The sequence below is a fragment of the Mytilus edulis genome, chromosome 9 (genome assembly GCF_963676685.1).
Source record: "Mytilus edulis chromosome 9, xbMytEdul2.2, whole genome shotgun sequence".
NCBI classification, from domain to species: Eukaryota; Metazoa; Mollusca; class Bivalvia; order Mytilida; family Mytilidae; genus Mytilus; species Mytilus edulis.
In genome coordinates, this window is record NC_092352.1 from 57,847,603 (window position 1) to 57,869,146 (window position 21,544).

At 32.6% G+C, this 21,544-nt stretch overlaps 1 protein-coding gene across 4 annotated transcripts in view; it reads right to left on the reverse strand.

Moving 5' to 3' along the window:
• LOC139488628 (fucolectin-7-like) overlaps positions 1–21,544 on the reverse strand; it is a 69,390-nt gene that overhangs the window by 43,540 nt on the left and 4,306 nt on the right. The window contains exons 2-5 of one of the 4 annotated variants that reach the window (XR_011656055.1): positions 18,506–21,000; positions 17,342–17,543; positions 15,238–15,909; positions 14,529–14,667 (exon numbers count right to left, since the gene is read on the reverse strand). The exons of 1 other annotated variant lie outside the window; for it this stretch is intronic. Coding sequence is in view for 2 of the 3 variants with exons in the window: in XM_071274361.1 (XP_071130462.1) it covers positions 14,651–14,667; positions 15,238–15,909; positions 17,342–17,501 (849 nt within the window). In the remaining variant the exon portion in view is untranslated. Of the gene's footprint in view, positions 1–14,528; positions 14,668–15,237; positions 15,910–17,341; positions 17,544–18,505; positions 21,001–21,544 lie in introns of those variants that run through there. 2 more of the 4 variants (XM_071274361.1, XM_071274358.1) reach the window with 2 other exon arrangements.

The following is a 21,544-nucleotide window of genomic DNA, read 5'->3' on the forward strand; positions in this document are numbered from 1 at the left end:
TGTGACCATAACGAATCACCTTCACAATGTTATTCTATGAAACCCTACTATAGAAAATTCTAAAAGGTTCTACGGAACTAGATACTAGCTTTTGATCATAAACAAGGTTCTATCCAAGTTTGGCAGAAATCAATGACAGTTTGAGAAAGTTATTATCATTTGTAAACCTTTTACCACAGAATGAATATTTGTGGAGGCCGCAGTCAACTACGACGGAATGTAGGATGGCTATGTATCGCTTTTGCGACAAAAGTTGCAGGCTCGACAAAAAGGGAGAAATATTAAAAACAAGAAAAATATCTGAAAAAACTGAAGAAAATAAAACATAGTAAATTAACTAACATGAGATACAAAATTTCAAGAAATTCCATCAAGTAATATGGGAGAATATTACAGCACACACAACTATATAAATGTTGAAAAATAAACTTTGAAGTCCAAAGAGAATTTGAGCAAACTGGATTTTATGACAATATGCACATGTTGACTTTGTTTCATTTTAAGATAACAAATCCATATTTATTTAAGTACAAATGCAGTAACAGCAACACATGATTTTCAAAATCTTGAAAAACATGAACTTGTTTCAGCTACCTGTATTTACCTATCTGTTTAATTAGTATGATTGTTTTGATAAGCATTCCTTTTTGTTGTAATAACTACTTGCACCTATTCCTTGAACGCCAACATAATTTTACAGGTAAATTGTCGGTAGATCAAAGGATTTGGCATTCAAGAATAAACCGTTTATGTGTCATTCCGCAGCTGACCATTTATTTGGACTCCTTAATTCCCTTTTTTTTTGGCATTTCTAAAGATATCTTACATATGTCTTCCTATGTAAGTCAATAAAGGCATATTGCCAAATTCCATTTCTACAAAAACTGAGGTAAATATGTCATTTGATAAATAACATGGTGTAGCTTTTGGTGTCATTTCAACGTCGCGCTCGCCCTTGTCAAAATCAATTTTATCAAAAGATAAACGAAAAATATTAATTACACCCCAAATGACTATCCCCCTTTCTCCCCCATAACAGTACAATGTGTTTATCAATTTCTTCTTTTCCAGCCTGCCCATTAATGCTTGACAATATCTGAACCTATGTCATTCTCTTTTTAAAAGTGTGTAATATTTGCTACTGTGCAAAACAATTAAAATTGCAATACAACATAATCCCTTTGCAGTTGACATAGAATAAATTAAAGTATAATTATAAATATTTAAATATATTTCTTTTTCCATATCAACTTCTGATATCAAACTTTCACATAGAATCGATTCTAAATTGGCTAGATTTGATTAGAACAGTATTAAGAACTCTCTATCTTAAATGTAAATAGGTCTTATTAATAATAATATATACATATTGTGAAGCCAAGGTGGTCGAGTGGTATATATAAATATATACATGTATACAACTCGTCTAAACATCAACCTAACAATGTTAGATCTGTAAATTTGCATTCGCAAATTTTTTGTTCTTCCCTCGCCGGGATTCGAATCCATGCTACTGAGATATCGTGACACCAAATCGCCTGCACTGCAGCCGTCCCGCTAGACCATGCACGACCACCTGGGCTTCACAATAATAAAGCTTTCGGTGGCCGTGTGTTACCTTTCCTCGTCAGTTATCTAGCGGCGTACTACAGTACATGATATATAAGGCATAGAGATGTTATTGTTACAGATATATAAGTACGTCTGAGTCAGTGGCAACTCTACAACAGATTTATCCATTGGATCACCAGCAATGATGGTGATACATGGCTGTGTACATTATTTTGGATCCTTTACTATAGATAATTGAGCTGATCTGTAACAACAACATCTCCATGCCTCATATACCATGTACTGTAGTACGCCGCTAGATTAAAACTGACGAGGAAAGGTAACACACGGCCAGCGAAAGCTTCATTTTAATGAAGCCCATGTGTTCGTGTGATCTAGCGCGCCGGTTACAGTGAATCCCGGCGAACCCATGCTACTGAGATATCGTGGCACCAAATCGCCTGCACGAACACATGGGCTTCATTAAAATGAAGCTTTCGCTGGCCGGGTGTTACCTTTCCTCGCCAGTTTTAATCTAGCATCGTACTACAGTACATGCTATAAAAGGCATGAAGATGTTATTTATACAGATCAGCTAAATTATCTATATATATAGTGAAGGATCCTACAAATTAATGTAAGATGGCAGTCACAGAAATAATTATATTTACAAGTACGTCTGAACCAGTGACAATTTTACAACAGATGTATCTATGGATCACCTGCAGTGATGGTGATACATGACTGTGTACATTCTGTATATACAACTTGTCTAAAAATCAACCCAATAATGTTAGATCTGTAAATTTGCTTTCGCAAATTTTTTGTTCTTGTTATATTTATATATAGGGCAGAACAAAATAAAATGCGAGAGTAAATTTACAGATCTAACAGTTCTTCCTATAACAGTTTAATAGTGTTCTATCTAAAACTGGTTCTGACAGTTCTACTAAGAACAGTTCTGGGGTCCCCGTTTACTTCTTGAATATTGTGAAATTTTCAATTCAACAGCTTTTACTTTTTTTGAGTGTGCCCTTTTATACTAGTATGCGGCACATTTGGTTATTTTTTTTTAAAGAATTATCCATCCATCTGTAAAACTGTGTTGAATATATTAAAAAGAAAGACAAATTTTAAAATGTATAATCTTAATCTTTACGCTTTTCCAATGTAATGGGAGATAACTTATTTTTAAAATAAATATTTTCATCTGAAACAGATATGATTGGTGACAAAAAGAGTTACATCCCATCATAAATATTATCAAAAAAGTAATACGATATTTAAGAAATATCTGACAAAGTGCACTGTATAGAAGTAAATTTCGTATATATATGATTATCATAAATATCAAATGAAAGAAAAATGTCAAAATGTCAAAATATATTTAGTTTATAATAAGGGGGATAATCAAAACTGCTTGTTTCTAAAAATATATTCTATTTGTGTTGTTGATATGTACATATGTACTTCGATAAATACATGTTGTTTAAATTATTCATAACTGAATTATTCCTTATAAAAGACGATAAAAATCAATCGATGAAATTTAGCCATTATTCAAGCTCTTGTTATTTGTTATTTGTTGTGTTTTGTATTTTCTGTTATTCGGATAAAAGATAACTAGAACGTCCATGGAAATTTGACGAAGACCTTTACTTACTTGAAAATGGGTTTATTTTTTTTTTTAAGTTTGGGGATTTTTAAGATTTAAATATTGATTTACGTAAGTTGTTTATATTTTTTCAACGAAAGTTTCTTTTTTCTTCTTCTTCCTTTTGAACAATTGTAATAAGCCCGATCGTAAAGTCGTCTTGTTTTCCTAATAGTGTTTTCGCTCCATTTTATTTTGTACAACTACAGTAGCGGATCCAGAACTTTTCCTAAGGGGGGGGGGGGGGGGCGCTGACTGACATAAGGGGGGCCCCGCTCCAGTCATGCTTCAATGATTCCCTATATAATCAACCAAATTTTTCCCACGAAAGGGGGGGGGGGGGGCCCGGACCCCCAGGCCCCCCCTCGATCCGCCTATGTAACATGTATTCATATGACAGTAGTGAAGCCTTGTTGACCCTTAAGAAGAAGAATTACTTCATCATTGAAATTAAACAAGAAACATTATATAAAAAAGAAGATGTGGTATGATTGCCAATGAGACAACTATCCATAAAAGACCAAAATGACACAGACATTAACAACTATAGGTCACCGTACGGCCTTCAACAATGAGCAAAGCCCATACCGCATAGTCAGCTATAAATGGCCCCGATAAAACAATGTAAAACACGTTACCAAAACTGGCATTAAATTTCAAATTTACCGAACAAAAATTGATCCGTATAAACTTGTTATTTAATCTAAATTAAATTTCAGTTAAATCGTCTGATATTAGTAGTTTCGATAAAAAATAAACGTATACCAAAACTGGCATTAAATTTCAAATTTACCGAACAAAAATTGATCAGTATAAACTTGTTATTTAATCTAAATTAAATTTCAGTTAAATCGTCTGATATTAGTAGTTTTGATAAAAAATAAACGTATATTTAAACGAAAAATTTAACGGTGATAAACTAGATTTAAACCTTTTAAATGACAAATTTAAACTGCTATTATTTTTCAAATAAATAACAAGTTTAATAACCCATAAATCGGAATTAAACTTAAGAAAATAAGAAATTTAAAAAAAATATTAAACTACTAAAATAATTCTTCATAAATCAGATCTTAAATTCAAAACTAGAAATTTAATTTATGAATAAATTTTGTAAACGTATCATTTCATGCAGTGTTAATATAATAAGATATGAATGTTTTACCCTGTTTTGTGCAAGAATTTCGAAAACGATTCCACTCTGGTTTTTGTCTATGTATTTCTATTTGTATCCATCTGATGAGTTAAGCCCTTTTCAATTGATTTTTATAGTTCGTTCCTATATTTTACTGTTACATCACTGTCCCACGTTAGAGGAGGGTTGGGATCCCGCTAACATGTTTACCCCGCCACAGTATGCATGTATGTGTATATGTATGTGCCTGTCCCAAGTCAGGAGCCTGTAATTCAGTGGTTGTCGTTTGTTGCTGTGTTACATATTTGTTTTTTTTTCGTTAATTTTTTGTACATTAATTAGGCCGTTAGTTTTCTCGTTTGAATGGTTTTACATTTGTCATTTCGGGGCATTTTATAGCTGACTATACGGTACGGGCTTTGCTCATTGTTGAAGACCGTCCAATATAGGAACGAACTATAAAAAGCCGTTGAAAAAAATCTTTTGGCCTTTATATCAGAAATGGATAACTATTGGCTACTACGGGAGTTTTTAACGACCTTGACTGGCTATAAAGCCCTTGCACGGTCGGTACTATTGGGGAAAAACAAGTTCCTGTCCTAATAATTTTTTTCGAATATAAGTACTTACAAAGCATTTTAACCGACCGGTCTTATTAAACTCGGTAAATCCGAGAAACTAGAGAAAGGGGAGATCATTTTTTCTTGTGAGGGGCGTCACCATTTAAATATTTGTGTTCGTGACTCTTTCTGCACGGCAAATTCAATCCCTTTTACACCACCCGTATTGAAATCATGGACCTGCCCAATTACAGGGTCGTTGAAAAGACTTCTTTATACATGACATTTGTATAATTGAATTTGAAAATATCTTTTCTATATAATAGTTTTATTTTGAAGTATTTGTATTATGATTGAGGAAAATTTCTTTTGTTGAACTAAAAGGGCTGGGGAGGGGCAATATATTTGATGCTTTTGAAGAGGGTTTCGTTTCTTCATTTTTACATTTCGTTTCGTTTCGTTATATTTCGTTTCGTTTCGTTGTATTTCGTTGCGTTTCGTTGTATTTCGTTTCGTTTCGTTATATTTCGTTTCGTTTCGTTTCGATTCCGTTTCTCACTTTATAAGTACCCTATTGAACAACCCCATATATATATTTTTGTTGAAATCAAACAAAGTTTAATTTTGGACCCCGATTTTTACCAAGAACCCCAAGAATTCAATTTTGGTTAAAATGTTTAATTTTGGACCCATTGGACTTTAATGTAGACCAATTTGAAAACGGGACCAAAAATTAAGAACCTACATACACAGTTAGATTTGGCATATCAAAGAACCCCAATTATTCAATTTTTGATGAAATCAAACATAGTTTAATTTTGGACCCCGATTTGGACCCACTTGAAAACTGAACCAATAATCAAAAATCCTGAGCTGAAAAAACACCCCACATCCCAACATCCTGACAAAAGGTGCTGAACCCCCACCCCCTCAAATATTGACCAAACTTTCTAATCATAAACTGTGCTTTATTTTGTAATATGATTGTATAGCTCAAATTTTGGGCATCATGATTGGTAAATGAAATCATATTATCTTTTCTAGACAATATATTTTCATTTTGCTTTTATAAATGTTAGCAACAACAAAAATCATTATAGATAATTTTTTGGATTTTTATATTCAAAGTTTTATTGCCATATAAACTATACAGTTTGTGACATATAACAACAATAACACCTAAACTTTAGAAATAAATTGTAATTTTCACATACCAAGTCTCTCCACCATGTAATTTGTTTATGTCGATTTTTTTTAACTGCAACCTATAAATCAGTTATAAACGTGTAGCAGTTTCATGAAGACAAATGTTTTATTGTTTACTGCAGGAGTGATAATAATCACAGAGGCATTCCAAATGTAGTGGTAGCGATATGGATCAAACCCGAGAATATTGGGAATATATTCACTTCCTGTTTATTGTCAAGAGAGATTTCCGAAAAAAATAATTCTCATTCACCAGTCTTTACACACGCAATACCTAGTCCTGTATGCGAAATAACAATTGTAGGATAAAGATAAAATACCTGGTCAAAATTTCGCCATTATTTATACCCACGCAGTCAGATAGAATGTGTATAAAAACAGCTGTTTCTCAACGTCACGTTATAAGTGTTTCAACATGCTGAACCTATATTTCTTGTCATAATAAGAATATTCAAGGTTATCTTTGCTATTAGACCTCACAAAAAGTATACATTAATATGGCAGGGACGGTTGATAGAGGAACATCAATGGACCATAGTCATCTGTTGGAAAAGGAAAGTGATGCTAGGATTAAATTCGAGAGGGCGTGTCAACAAATAGCGCTGTTAGATCAGAAAATAAGAGACTTGGAAGTTCGTTACAAAAGAGCTGTTAAATTCAAAAAGAATTCCTTTCGTTATAATTTAAGACTTCGTCTTTCTGTCGTAACAGGTGTTAAAATGATGTATCATCATTATGCTAGCACAAAAGCCGAAGAACTTACAAAGATCAGAAGGCAAATTAACGATGCTAATGTTGTGCCATCAAGCAGTGCTAGTGCTGTTTTTACACCAAGGGAAAGCAGCAGTTTCAGATCAGTTGGCGATTTGCAAAGAACTACATCAACCTCAGCAGCAGAGCCAGATCATCATTGTGACTAGCTAAAGGGATAGGATTCTAACAATTACATCAATTTTTGAAGTGATTTTATGTGCAATTTACAGACATTTTCAAACGTGTATTAAATTTTAACATTTTTGTCAAATTGATTCTCTTTCAGCACATCCTTTGCACTTAAATGTGTGTAAATGTGTAATGAATTCTTTTACTTTAACAGTGTTGAAAATGTAAAAGAACAACGTCCAGTTCTGATGAAACATTAAAATCGATATAAAGAGGTCCACAGTACATCAGTACATGAACATGTAAATGTATGGTCTTTTACAGAAGTCCGGTGTTGAAATACTGGTTATGCAATACTTTAATCAGTTTCTCTTACATGTAATAAACATGATAAATGAAAAATACATGTAGTTGCGAATAAATTAGACCAAGACTTTCTTCTGTTCAAATTTGTAAACCTTGCATAATTTATGTTCTTAATTTAATTGAGCTTTTAACATGTCTCAGGCAATCATCTACATGTATTGATTGAAACATAATTACATAATTAGTCTTATTTCATGTTTTATTTGTACTTTAACCTAATACTTCTGTATTATTACACAATTTCAAATAAGAGGCTAGGATTGTTCCACAGAAAGTGAATTAAATAAATATACATTTGTACATGTATGAAGTCTGCATAAATTTGTATTAGTACTTGCAATGGAAGTTTACTGTTGCATGTGCATTTACTAGTATGATGAAATTTGAAAAGTGTTTTGTATGTAGCCTTGATCATGTTTATAAAAGTTAGGTATATCATTTAAATATATCCCAAAGTTGTTTTACAATCCTAAATGTCTTTTCCATTTTCATTTGTTTATTGAATCACTTTCATAAGTTTTTTCTAATACATGTACACTTTAGGAAGTTTTTTTTTTTTTGGTACAATTGTTACCTTGTTCAACTTCAGTCATGTAACTGGTTTCTATTTGTTTCGTTTGGGGGAAGTGAAAACATGTTCCGTCCTTGATTACAGAACTGTAGTAAAGATGAAAGGGTTTGCTGCTCTAAATGAATTTGGAAAATCTATATATAGTGCTACATGATAATGGTGTGTCAAAATTTCATAATTACTGTTATAATCTTGGAATACTTAAAATACAAGTACAATTGTACATACATTGTACATGCATGTAAGAAAATGAGTAAAAAAATCAAAAACATTAATTTTGTAAGACTGTAAAGTTTAAGGTACGGTACACACACTGAGCAGGTACATGCAATTACATGTATTCCAAAACTTCTGAGAAGCATTTATTTTCAATAAGTGAATTACTGACACTGTACAACATTAGAAAATTAAAAGTCTAACAATTTGAAAATGATGATACATATATACAAATGATATACATTTTTCTACAGTACATGTACATGTAGGAGAAAGAAAATACTGTCCTGAATATGATAACCTGATATAAATTCTAAACAATTAATGTTGTACTTTCTGGGTCATGGATAATAGGAAATTTTCTTTACATAAATACTTAGGTGCCAAAAATGCAATCGCATATCTGTCTTTTGTTCTGATGTTTTATTTTTACCATTTAGGCAAGAAAGGTGACCCTGAAGCCTTTTGCCTGCAAGTTGAGCATTTACAAGTTTAGGTGCATCAGATCCATTGTAAACCTATCTGTAAAAATGAACATCTACTGAAGATCTCCTACAGATGCCTATTAATTGTTCAGGGTTAGAAATATTCATATTACAACCATGACTATGTTAAAAAAAAAAATAATCTCAAATTCTTTATAAAACTGAAATTAGAAATATTCCAACTTCATTATTCATTAAACAACTTGTTCAATTACAAAGATATTTTAAAGTTTACCCATTTTTATTATGCCCAATTTATTTTGGCATTATGTTTTCTGGTCTGCGTGTCCGTCTGTTCCGCTTCAGGTTAAAGTTTTTGGTCGAGGTAGTTTTTGATGAAGTTGAAGTCCAATCAACTTGAAACTTAGTACATATGTTCCCGATGATATGATCTTTCTAATTTTAATGCCAAATTAGAGTTTTACCCCCTTTTCAAAGTCCACTGACATAGAAAAATAATAATGTGGATGGGGCATCCGTGTTCTGGGGACACATTGTTGTTTTATAATTGTTTGACACATGAACTAGCCTGAATTAAGTTACAGTGCTATGGATATTGTGAATCAGAATATTAGATATCTTAACTTTTTTTCATAAATTTTCAATGAATCTTCAGGTAAAGGTTTTTTTTATAAGAAAAATCTTTGTGTAAAAGAATTAAAGAAGCACCCTGACAGAATATTTATTTTTCTATGGATTCAGTTTAATAATTTGTTTAATACTTCTTTGTTTCTTCTCCGTTATTATATTTGGGCAGGTCATAATAATTTTGAAATACATGTTCATGTACCATACCCTAATGTTTATTGTTAAGCTCAGTGATGAATTTCACAAACTATCTTATAAGACAAAATACTTGTAAACTAAACACATTTCAGTATAAATTGTGATAACTTTTGGTGAAAAGCTGGTCTTGTGGAGAATTATGATGACCCCTCTACAAATTGTTAATCTAAATCATGTTTATTTCTTCATCATGGTGTCCATGTGAAAAGATTTGTACATACATTTGTAAATGGAATGAAATACCATTCTTCTGAATATGTTAATTATGAATCACATGTAATGCATTGAAATTTTGTCAATTATTTGTTTTTACCAGTAGAATTTTTGTAATAATTTACATGTATGTACAACATTGTTTATGATATTTGTTTTTTCATCATCTATAGTCTTTGTGTTGTTTTATTTCTTTATTTCAAGAAAAACTTAAAAGTTTATTAATTAGATTTTAAGAAAATGATGATGCACATTATTTATCAATTGAGTCAATTCATTGTTGCAGATGCATATATATACATTTTTGGCAAATTTCATCAAACCCTTTTTTTGTTAAAATCCTACAGTTTTTGTACTTCAAGAAAAATCGGTCTTTTGATCTTTGTTCGTTTTATAATTTCTTTGCCACACTGAGAGTATTTTTTTTTGCTAATATTTTTTGTATAGGAAATTACAATATACTATTATTTAAATAAATAGTAAAAAAAATACTGTCAGCTTGATTGATTAGAAATATCAAATGCATGGAATTTAAGTTTGTTAAGACAAATCTTTTCACTTAACTTTAAACTATCAAATTCTGTTCCATAGAAATGTGTTATTGTCATGTACATGTCCAAACAATTATATTCTATTTATCAACTCTATTCTACATGTGCCAGAATAGAATTTCAGAATAGATTTATAATTATTTCATATGTCAATGTATGAACTTTTATGTAGTATAAGATTTTTAATGATTTTGTTTGTTATACATGTTATATGTGTGGTATTGTTTTGTTTATGTGTGGTTCATTTATTCATTTTGTGGCCAGTTACATGTAATTGTGACTTGTGTATTTGTTGTGTTAATGAGAGGAATATCATAAAAAAAAGAAAATTCACTTGTGTTATATTTACATTGGCCATTATTTAAAGAAACCTGTCTTACAAACATGATGCAGAAAAATGCAAAATAGTAATAAGATGGTTATTGGTTTTTACACAGATAAAGTAAAGAAAAAAAAGAGAATACAAATTTAGAAGTTAAAGAAAAACAGACAAATTATGGCAAAAAATGAAATAAAATAAAAATAAACAACAATCTTCAAAACTCCACATAGCACACCAAAGATTGACCAAATGCAAAAATCAGATGTGATATCAGACCAACTGTATCAGACACTCTGGAAAAGTAAGCAGATCATACTCCACATGTGCCTTATGAATAATACAGCAACAAAATGCACTTCATGGATGTTAAAACAACTCACTTCTCTGAATCTACTGGCAAAATTTAATCAAATGGCAAAAATCTTCATTCAGTTACTAATTTGAAGTGATAACCCTGTCTGCCAACCAATATGCTCAACATGTCTAAAATAAAACCCAAGGGGTACAATGCAAGTATTGTCTATTTTCTTGAAATGTTGAGATCTACCTACTGTGAGCTGTCTGTTTTCATCAAACTGTAAGACAACTTCTTATAGGAGTTGTTGCCCTTGAATTGTGATTTTTAAACGACTGCAAAAATTGAAAATTTTATGGTCGTATATTGGTATCACGTTGGCGTTGTCGTCTGTGTCGTCGTCATCGTCGTCGTCCGAATACTTTTAGTTTTTGCACTCTAACTTTAGTAAAAGTAAATAGAAATCTATGAAATTTTAACACAAGGTTTATGACCACTAAAGGAAGGTTGGGATTGATTTTGGGAGTTTTGGTCCCAACATTTTAGGAATTAGGGGCCAAAAAGGCCCCAAATAAGCTTTTTCTTGGTTTTCGCACTATAACTTTAGTATAAGTAAACAGAAATCAATGAAATTAAAAAAACTAGGTTTATGACCACAAAAGGAAGGTTGGGATTGATTTTAGGAGTTGAGGTCTCAACAGTTTAGGAATTAGGGGCCAAAAAAGGGGCCCAAATAAGCATTATTCTTGGTTTTCACACCATAACTTTAGTATAAGTAAATAGAAATCTATGAAATTTAAACACAAGGTTTATGACCATAAAAGGAAGGTTGGGTTTGATTTTGGGAGTTTTGGTCCCAACAGTTTAGGAATAAGAGGCCCAAAGGGTCCAAAATTGAACTTTGTTTGATTTCATCAAAAATTGAATAATTGGGGTTCTTTGATATGCCGAATCTAACTGTGTATGTAGATTCTTAATTTTTGGTCCCGTTTTCAAATTGGTCTACATTAAGGTCCAAAGGGTCCAAAATTAAACTTAGTTTGATTTTAACAAAAATTGAATCCTTGGGGTTCTTTGATATGGTGAATCTAAAAATGTACTTAGATTTTTGATTGTTGGGCCCAGTTTTCAAGTTGGTCCAAATCAGGGTCCAAAATTAAACTTTGTTTGATTTCATCAAAAATTGAATAATTGGGGTTCTTTGATATGCCAAATCTAACTGTGTATGTAAATTCTTAATTTTTGGTCCCGTTTTCAAATTGGTCTACATTAAAGTCCAAAGGGTCCAAAATTAAACTAAGTTTGAATTTAACAAAAATTGAATTCTTGGGCTTTTTTGTTATGCTGAATCTAAACATGTACTTAGATTTTTGATTATTGGGCCCAGTTTTCAAGTTGGTTCAAATCAGGATCCAAAATTATTATATTAAGTATTGTGCAATAGCAAGAAATTTTCAATTGCACAGTATTCAGCAATAGCAAGAAATCTTCAATTGCACAGTATTGTGCAATAGCATGAAATTTTCAATTGCACAGTATTGTGCAATAGCAAGAAATCTTCAATTGCACAGTATTGTGCAATAGCAAATATTTTCAATTGCACAGTATTGTGCAATAGCAAGAAATATCTAATTGCACAATATTGTGCAATAGCAAGACATTTTCAATTGGAGTTATCTTTCTTTGTCCAGAATAGTAGTTGAATCAACTTAAATCATTGTTTTATACAATATACAATGTATATTCACTTTTACTACCAACTGATAAATTAAAACAATCTTTACCACTCAGTGATAACAAGCACTTTATTTTACATTTTAATATTTTATGATGTATTTAAATGAGTAGTTATTGTTGCAAACTCCATTAGAAATTTGAATTGAGATCAGTTTTGGAAAAAGGGAAAGGGGGATGTGAAAAAAAATGGGGGGGGAGGGTTAAATTTTTCTCATTTCAGATTTCATAAATAAAAAGAAAATTTCTTCAAACATTTTTTTAAGAGGATTAATATTCAACAGCATAGTGAATTGCTCAAAGGCAAAAAAAATATTTTGAGTTCATTAGACCACATTCATTCTGTGTCAGAAACCTATGCTGTGTCAACTATTTAATCACAATCCAAATTTAGAGCTGAATCCAGCTTGAATGTTGTGTCCATACTTGCCCCAACCGTTCAGGGTTCAACCTCTGCGGTCGTATAAAGCTGCGCCCTGCGGAGCATCTGGTTTCCAATTGTTTTGGTTTCCTTATTGCATCCAACTTATTCTCAGAGGTTACAAAGCTCGACGTCGAAATCAACATTATTTTGAACCAGTAGTTCACACAACTCGGACATTATAGTACAATGCTATTTGATGTTGATACAGATACCAACAGTGTCCTTAAACTATAACCATGTCATAGTATTAATTAAATTGTTTCAATCATCACTGTCCTTCATGGCTTCAATAAACATTACATTGAACACCAAATCGGAGGACTTACTTTGTTTGTATTGGATACCAAAGCTTCATAAAATTCCGTACAAACAACTGTATATTGCTGGCTCATCTTCATGTTCCACTAAAGAATTGTCCATTCATGAGATTGACTAACATTCTGTCCGCAGTGAAAGAGGATCTTCAGAAATACCGTGAAACTGTTTACTCGCGTTGTGGTATTAACCATATGTGGATTCTTAAAAATTCTAAAGAACTTCTAGACAATTTTAAATCTCGGTCTTTTTCTGAAATTAGTTCTATCAAAACTTTTGATTTTTCAACCCTGTATACCACCAATCCCCATGTGAAATTGAAAATTTGCCTGAAAAAAAAGTTATCAAAGGTACCAGGATTATAATTTAGTAAGCCAGAAATAATCCACAATGCCAACATAAAAATGGTGGCATACGCTATAAATGTATTACTTTGGGATATCATAAGGCATATTTCGTTAAAAGCGACAAACAAAAAGGTAAAACATGCTGCACAGAAGAACAAGTGATCAGTATGCTGGAGTTTCTTATCGACAATATATTTGTTGAGTTTGGAGGTAGACTTTTCCAACAAATTGTCGGCATTCCTATGGGAACAAACTGTGCGCCTCTTCTTATTTTCATATGAATCGGAGTTCCTTCAGACACTTGTCAAAAACAAGAGGACAAAAGAAGCCAGATTATTTAATTTCACTTTCAGATATACTGATGATGTTCTTTCCCTAAAGATCCATAAAAAATCCGAACTTTTCTGATTGGGTTCCATTAATATATCCCCTAGGGACCAAAAACAAGCATATATCTAGTTTCCAGATAATAACTTGTGTTCAAGTGTATGGATCTCTCTAAAAAAACTGTACTACAAGGTTCCATATTACAAAGTAAAGGCAGTGATCGAGAGTGGGGGTAATTGCTCCAAGGGGGGATTCATAAAGTTTTGGGGGGTTCCAACTTTTTTTTCAAATTATTTCAAATTTTTATAAAGTTTCAATAAGAAATCTTTAATTGCACAGTGTTGCGCAATATATTTGTAAGATCCTGACATTTGTTTTGTGTCAGAAACCTATATTGATCTATGTAAAAAATTTGATAACAATCCAAATTCAGACAGTATCAAGCTTGAATATTGTGTCCAAATTTGGCCCAATTGTTCAAGGTTCAACATCTGCGGTCGTATCAGGCTGCGCTCAGCGAAGCATTTAATTAAATTTTATTAAACTAGATGCATCCACTTCCTTTCAACCCTTTTAAATGAACAGTAATCATGATGAAAGAAGGTAATTTATTTATATTTCCTTGGAACAAAACAATAAAGATTGCCACCAAAGATTCTAGTCCACTCATCCAACCAAGTACTACATCGCACCAATGTCATCCACAGTCCTTACTCGTTATGAATAGCTGCAAGAGATTCAAAATGCATAAATGAATAATAAAATTTCAAGAGCCAAAACTACAACGTTTTATATAAAAAGAATAAGAAGAAAGGGGAAGAAGCAAGGAAGGTGATTTGAAAAGTTAAGATAATATTTGAACAAGGCAGACATAGAAAAGTTAACTATTATCACAATGCATTGTTATTAATTTTAATTATGTAATGTGCATTTAAAGAGAGAGCTTGAAATATCATTTCGGGGCCTTTTGCAGCTGACTATGCGGTATGGGTTTTGCTCATTGTTGAAGGCCGTACGCTTGACCTATAGTTGTAAACTTCTGTCATTTGGACTCTGGTGAAGAGTTGTCTAAATGGCTATCATACCACATCTTCCTATTTTTTTTCTATAACCATTTGCATGGCAAGTATGTTGTTTTATGTTGTTGGATAACTGTCACATTATTTGATATGAACATTTATTGATCATATATCTATAGACGTCGACATCTGATCTTAATATTTTATTTAAATTTCTAGACAAGTTTTTTTTTTTTTTTTGCTCGTAAACACGGAATCTTTAACTTAATGACTCTTACCAAACGGTAAACCTAAAGCAGCTTTGATGCTTTGTACTTTAGATGTCATTAACCCTCCACAGCCGCCCATATGCATCTCCCAGTCCATGTAAAAACTATTGTCCATATACTTAGGATAGTCCATAACTGTTGAAGAGGAGATCCATCCATTCATAAAAGCATTCGTATATCCTAGGTTCCCGAATGTGCCATGTTTGGGATCGAAGAGAAATGTTATATAACTGTTGGGGTTGGAATCACAGTTTCGGAATGTAAAGTCCTTTCCGGCAGCTCTGTATCCCTGTATGTTACGATTTTGAACTAAGCTTTTAGGCAGAAACCCGAGAAATAAAAATGGATGAAGTTGTGCAGTTCCCGTTGTTGGTCCCTGGTACAATTGATGAGGATTTGACTGGAAAGATAGAGTAGACTGATTCCGGTAGGCTAGCAAATTTTCAACTTTGACTTCTCTCTGCTCTCCGTTGGACATAAGAAGACGTATTTTTGCAAATTTATTTGTAGAATAAAGTTTTGCAATATTGAGAGCGACCCCCGAGGATTTTCTGGAAATAAATGTGTATCCATAGTCGCCCTCGAATGAACAGTATACTCTAACAGCCTTTTGTAAGGGATAAATAACATAATCTCCGCTAGGACTCAGATTGTCTTCTGTGTAGATATCTTCGCAAGATTCTAGAAGAAAATGACAAAGTTAACATGAAATATAAAATAAGGGAATGCACTTTCATACAAATAAATAATATCTGTTTTAACACATGACGATATGAAAAGATGAATTTATATTAACGTTTTTAGAAACATGCAGCTGATGATATCCAAACAACGGCCCCCGGAGGCCCCTCTCTTGGAGGGGTGAGGGTGGAGTGGTCTTGAACCCGAAATCCCGGATTAAAAGAAATAATTCCCGACATCCCGAAATTCAAAAAAAGAATTCCCGGATCCCGAAAGGATCAATCCTGAAATCCTGAAATCCCGAGCTTAAAACACCTGATTCCGAAGTCCCGAAAAAGGTCCTGTCCCCTCTTATAGGATAATGAACTATTACTCAAAAACTGTGGATGCAGAATAAATGTTAACACAAGAATGTACGTTTAAATTTATAACAAGAACACCGAGCTCCAATGCAAATTCAAAAAGGGGAAAGTCCATTTAAAATGGACAAAATCAAGCGTTATCAATGAACGGAACAAGTGAAAGGAGAACTTAACAGACAATTTGCAAGAGAAAATGCTCAGTCGAAGTAACAAAAATACCGAACTCTGAGTTAAAAAAATTCTTACTAGAAATACCATAGGCAAGTGGCAAAATCAAAAAGCTCATACACAAATCAAGCTTAAATGAAATTTAACGATTTGCAAATACCGGTATCGTAAATTAAATTAGTATATACTAACCACAATCTCTTGTCTCTGAAAAAAATTCCTTTAAACCTTAACATAACATGTGATTTTTTTTGCCTGTGCCTGTAATACAAACCCAGCGAACACCACAGTAAGGGATCTCATAAAATCCTTTTTCTGAACGTCGGGATCGGGTGTTTTTAAGCTCCGGATTTCGGGATTTCTTGTTTTCGAATTTCGGGATGTCAGGATTTATGTTTTTTTAAATTCGGGACCTCGGGATTTCATGTTTTCAAGCCCGGGATTTCGGGATCAGGACCCCTCCAACCCTCTCTGTGAATCATCCACCACGCCAATCCATGCAGACTCAGTTAAAATATCACTGTAAGGAATGGGTCACAATCGCTTCATTTATAAATCAGAAGAATCTTTTGGTATCTTAAGATCTATGACCACAAAAACATGTTCATCTATAGTACAGACACTTCCTGTAGAAATAAACACACCCTGTGAACTATTGTTAACACGCACGCTCGTAAAAAATTGAGACATGTTAACGCAATAAGATGGGATGGTGATTATATTACTTCTAAGAAATGGGAAATTGACAAAGGGAAACTGAAAGCGATGGCAGGCAACACGTATGAATCACATGCAGCTACAATGTAGGCATCTAACTATAGAGATGCTTGTTCTGAAAATTTCTGCTCAAACGTTTGTTAATTATTAACCAAAATATGATAACTATTTTGCAATTTTCTTACTTGGTTTATGATTCAAAGTTTTAAGCTCTAGTCGTATTTTTGAAAGAGCAGACGTAATCTTTTGAAGATTATTATCTACAGCAAACATTGCCAAGTCCTTCCTGCTTGCTTCTATCTCAGAACAATAAAATAGGCAAATCAATAAAGCTGTAAGAAACATTTTTTATTTTAAATAATTTTGTCCGTATGTCTGTTTTTAATTCTGAAATTGAAAAAAGAGTTACATTAGTTAATTGCCCTTATGCATCTAATTTTAACATATTTGTTTACGTTTACATCCAAATACACACATATACTTTACAAATGAAAACAAATATAAAAGGTATAAATTAAACACTATATGGAATTCTATACAAAACGCAATATGATAGTTTGTGAGCACTATATATATTAAATCGTACACATAATATGGTTTTCTCTGTATATGTCCTCAAACGATCTTCGTACACAAGCAACCAGAGCATGTCAAGTGAGAAGTTTAGCTAGATATAAAACCAGGTTTAATTGACCATTTTCTACATAAGAAAATTCCTGTACCAAGTCAGGAATATGAAAGTTGTAATCCATTCGTTTAATGTGTTTGAGCTTTTGATTTTGCCTTTTGATTATGGACTTTCCGTTTTGAATTTTCCTCGGAGTACATTATTTTTGTGATTTTACTTTTTTCCATTACAGTCATCATACAGTTATGTATCTTTTACCTGAATTATTATACAATAGCTGTTTTAAATTGTTTGCTCGAGATGACGAGATAAGTCTAACGAATAGCAATTATCTTTCTAAATCGGCCTTTTAAATTACATTCATCAAACAACAACTTATGATATGTTATATGTAAATGTGAGCTACCGAATTAGACTATTTACCGGATTTGTTTCCACTTAAGCAACACGACGGGTGCCACATATGGAGCAGGATCTGCTTACCCGGCCGGAGCACCTGAGATCACCCCTAGTTTTTGGTGGGATTCGTGTTGCTTATTCTTTAGTTTTCTATGTTGTGTCATGTGTACTATTGTTTGTCTGTTTGTCTTTTCATTTTTAGCCAAGGCGTTATTTTCGATTTGTGTGTTTGACTGTCTCTCTGGTATCTTTCGTCCCTCTTTTATATGCAGTTTGTCGACATTAAGTTTCTTTTTATCTGATTGCTGTTATTCATACTTACAACTAACAGTTAAGAATCCAGTGTGTGGCACAACTGTTCCTGAATAGCGTTCTCATCAAATAAAGACGTATATATATTTGTACTTGTAATACCGGAATCAATCACCGGAAGTGGAGAAGATTTAGATATAGAGACTGATGAAGAGGAACTTTAGTTCCTGTATCAGTAAAAGAACCTAAGTAAACCTAAGTAAGTAAGTAATACGCTTATTATAATTACGCTTTAGTCATTGAGGTTTTGTCGTAACGGAAAGTGTCTTGTCATAATGTTTTTCCTGAATTTACTACGTTTTACTTTTTGTCAATATTTTAAATATTTCAAGTACTTCATAAGATATCTGATAATGAACAAATGCAAATAAATACTGTTGACGTAAGTTCTATTTGTTCACATTAATTTAGTTATACACTTATAAAATGTAGAAGAAAAGGTACTGAATGAATGCACGCCACAATGTCATGAAAAACTTGAAAATACACAGTGTACATGGTGTAGTACAGAGAGTAAACGAACTCATCATAGATACCAGGGTACCGTTTCACAAAGCCTTCGTAAGTCTACGTGTCATTGTAAGTCCATCGTAAATAAATCGTAGGATTTACAGCCGTTTCACAAAGCCGTCGTAAGTTAAGATGATCGTAAATAAAGCGTAAATCCTGGCGTAACTTACTACAGCTATACCCAGTCGTAACTCCATCGTAGTTTTTCTACGAAAATAAATTAATCCATCTAACATGGCTGCAGCGTTCTTTATTCTTTGTCAAGATGCCTCAAATGTTAGAAGACGAAGAAGAATCTTCAATATTATAGAACTACACTTGAAGTTTTTCTTCGTTTGATTATTTGTATATTCAAGTAAATAACTTAATGCAAATCTAAGGTATTAATCATTGTTCACTAATCTTATTTCCTACCGGCGTACGTCTTTCCCCCTTTCTTCCATTTTGTTTACTTTCACCGTCTCCTCGTGCATTTCGGCTGAAAACGTGGCATTTCCGCACGCTATATTTAATTGGAACGTTTTGACGTCGGGCACTTGTAATTAATTGATTCCCATGACTGGCCATGTCACGGCATCTGCCTAGACTAATAAAACTTCCACCATAGACACAAAAAATAAGTTCCATGCATAGAGCTATAAATAACATTATATAAACTTAAGTTTCATACCTTAAGAGCTGAAATACGGGGAGAATCGTGGCAATAAATTGTGGTGTTTTCGGATTTTTTTTGTCAATTGTTGATTGCGGAGCTGTGTTCAAATTGAAAATGTACAGCGTATGTTATGTTACCGAATTTATTAGACAATATGAATAATAAAATTAAAAACTTCTGATATAAAATCGGACTTTTATGTCAATTAGTCACATAACAACGCGTGTTCTTCGGTTAATTTAAGGAGAAATGTATTTTTGAATACGTCTTTTAGAATGCCGTTGCCATAGTGAACAAAGGGGAATAATCCAAGAACCTCCTAAAAGAAGGTCGGCATATTTCGATCCCAACCTTGCAATGAAATATTATCAACCGATTGAAAAAAAGTAACTAAATCAATTGAAATTTTCAACCATGCAGTTAAACCACTCTGATAAACGGTACTGTTTGTGTAAGGCAAAGCTAATTAATAAAAAAAAAGAAGAGAGATTCCTGCAATTGATACCATGTATTTAATTCAGTAATATTTTTATCTTCTTCACAGAAAAATCAACAATAGTGGACAAACATTAATAAAGTCATACAATTTATATAAAAAAGAATGGAATAGAATACTCTTATCAGCCAAATTAATCATGAATGCAGAGACAAACATTAAATTTTACAAAAAAAACGCAAGTTACAAGTAAATGTTTTGATTTATAAGGGATCAAGGATAAAACATTTTTACTTTAAACTGAATTAACTGTATTAAAACATAGTTTATTGATTGTTTGCCGCTTAATGTCCAGTGACGCATATATCATCATGACATGGATTATCAGGAAGAGTAAACATCAATTGAAAAATATATCTGGTAATCAAAGGTTTTATATATCTATAACATGTCTTATATATGACATCATTGAGTGAAAAGTGCATGTAAAAACCAAAACCTTTTATATATAATATAATATTATAAATTATGAACATGTAAGTACCTGAGGTTGTGTCACATCTCATCCACACCTTGATACCCCACTTTACTGGCTTTGAGGGAACATACTGCTTTGCAGAAAATCTACCCTTGTAGGGGATCATTGCCTCGTCAATGCTTTGGTTCTGCCTAGGTTTATTAGCTATTCGACATCTTTCAAGTACAGAGTCTAATATAGGCCTAATTCTGGCAAGTTTGTCAGTAGAATCTGCCTCTGGCTCATTCACATGCAAATACTGTGTCAGCTTTTCATATCTTTTTACAGGCATGACATCTTTTACACCTCCATTAGCAAGGAATTTATTTGTCGACCATAAAAACTTGTAGTCAGGAACTTGTATAATCCCCATTAGAATTAGGATTCCTAGTAAAGATAAAATATACACTTTTACCTTTTTGTAATAAAAAATATTACTTTTAATATATCACTTTTAAATATACATCATGAACATGTGGATATACTAGGTTGTGCATCCATGTCTGGACATGTTAAAGTTCTGTGAAGTTTTATAATGTACCCTACATGCATAGAGTACTAAACCTACATGTACTTCTACTTTTGAGAATCATAAAAAAACATGTAACGTCTAACGAGCAAATACAATTTTAAATTGACAGACATGTATAAAGGCATGTAAAAACCAATTGATATTGTAAATACGAGCATGTTGTAATACTGCTAATGAAACAACTCTCAATCCAAGTCACAATGAATAAAAAAAAAGTTAATAATAATGGGCCAACCTACAGCCTTCAACATAGAGTCAAGGCTTACATTTTACACCAAACAGCAAGCTATAAAGGACCCAAAAATGGAAAAAAAACAAAGGTCTTATCTTCATGTATACATATACAACACTAGAAAGGAGAAACGCATATGAACTGCATCAACAAACGAAAACCGCTAA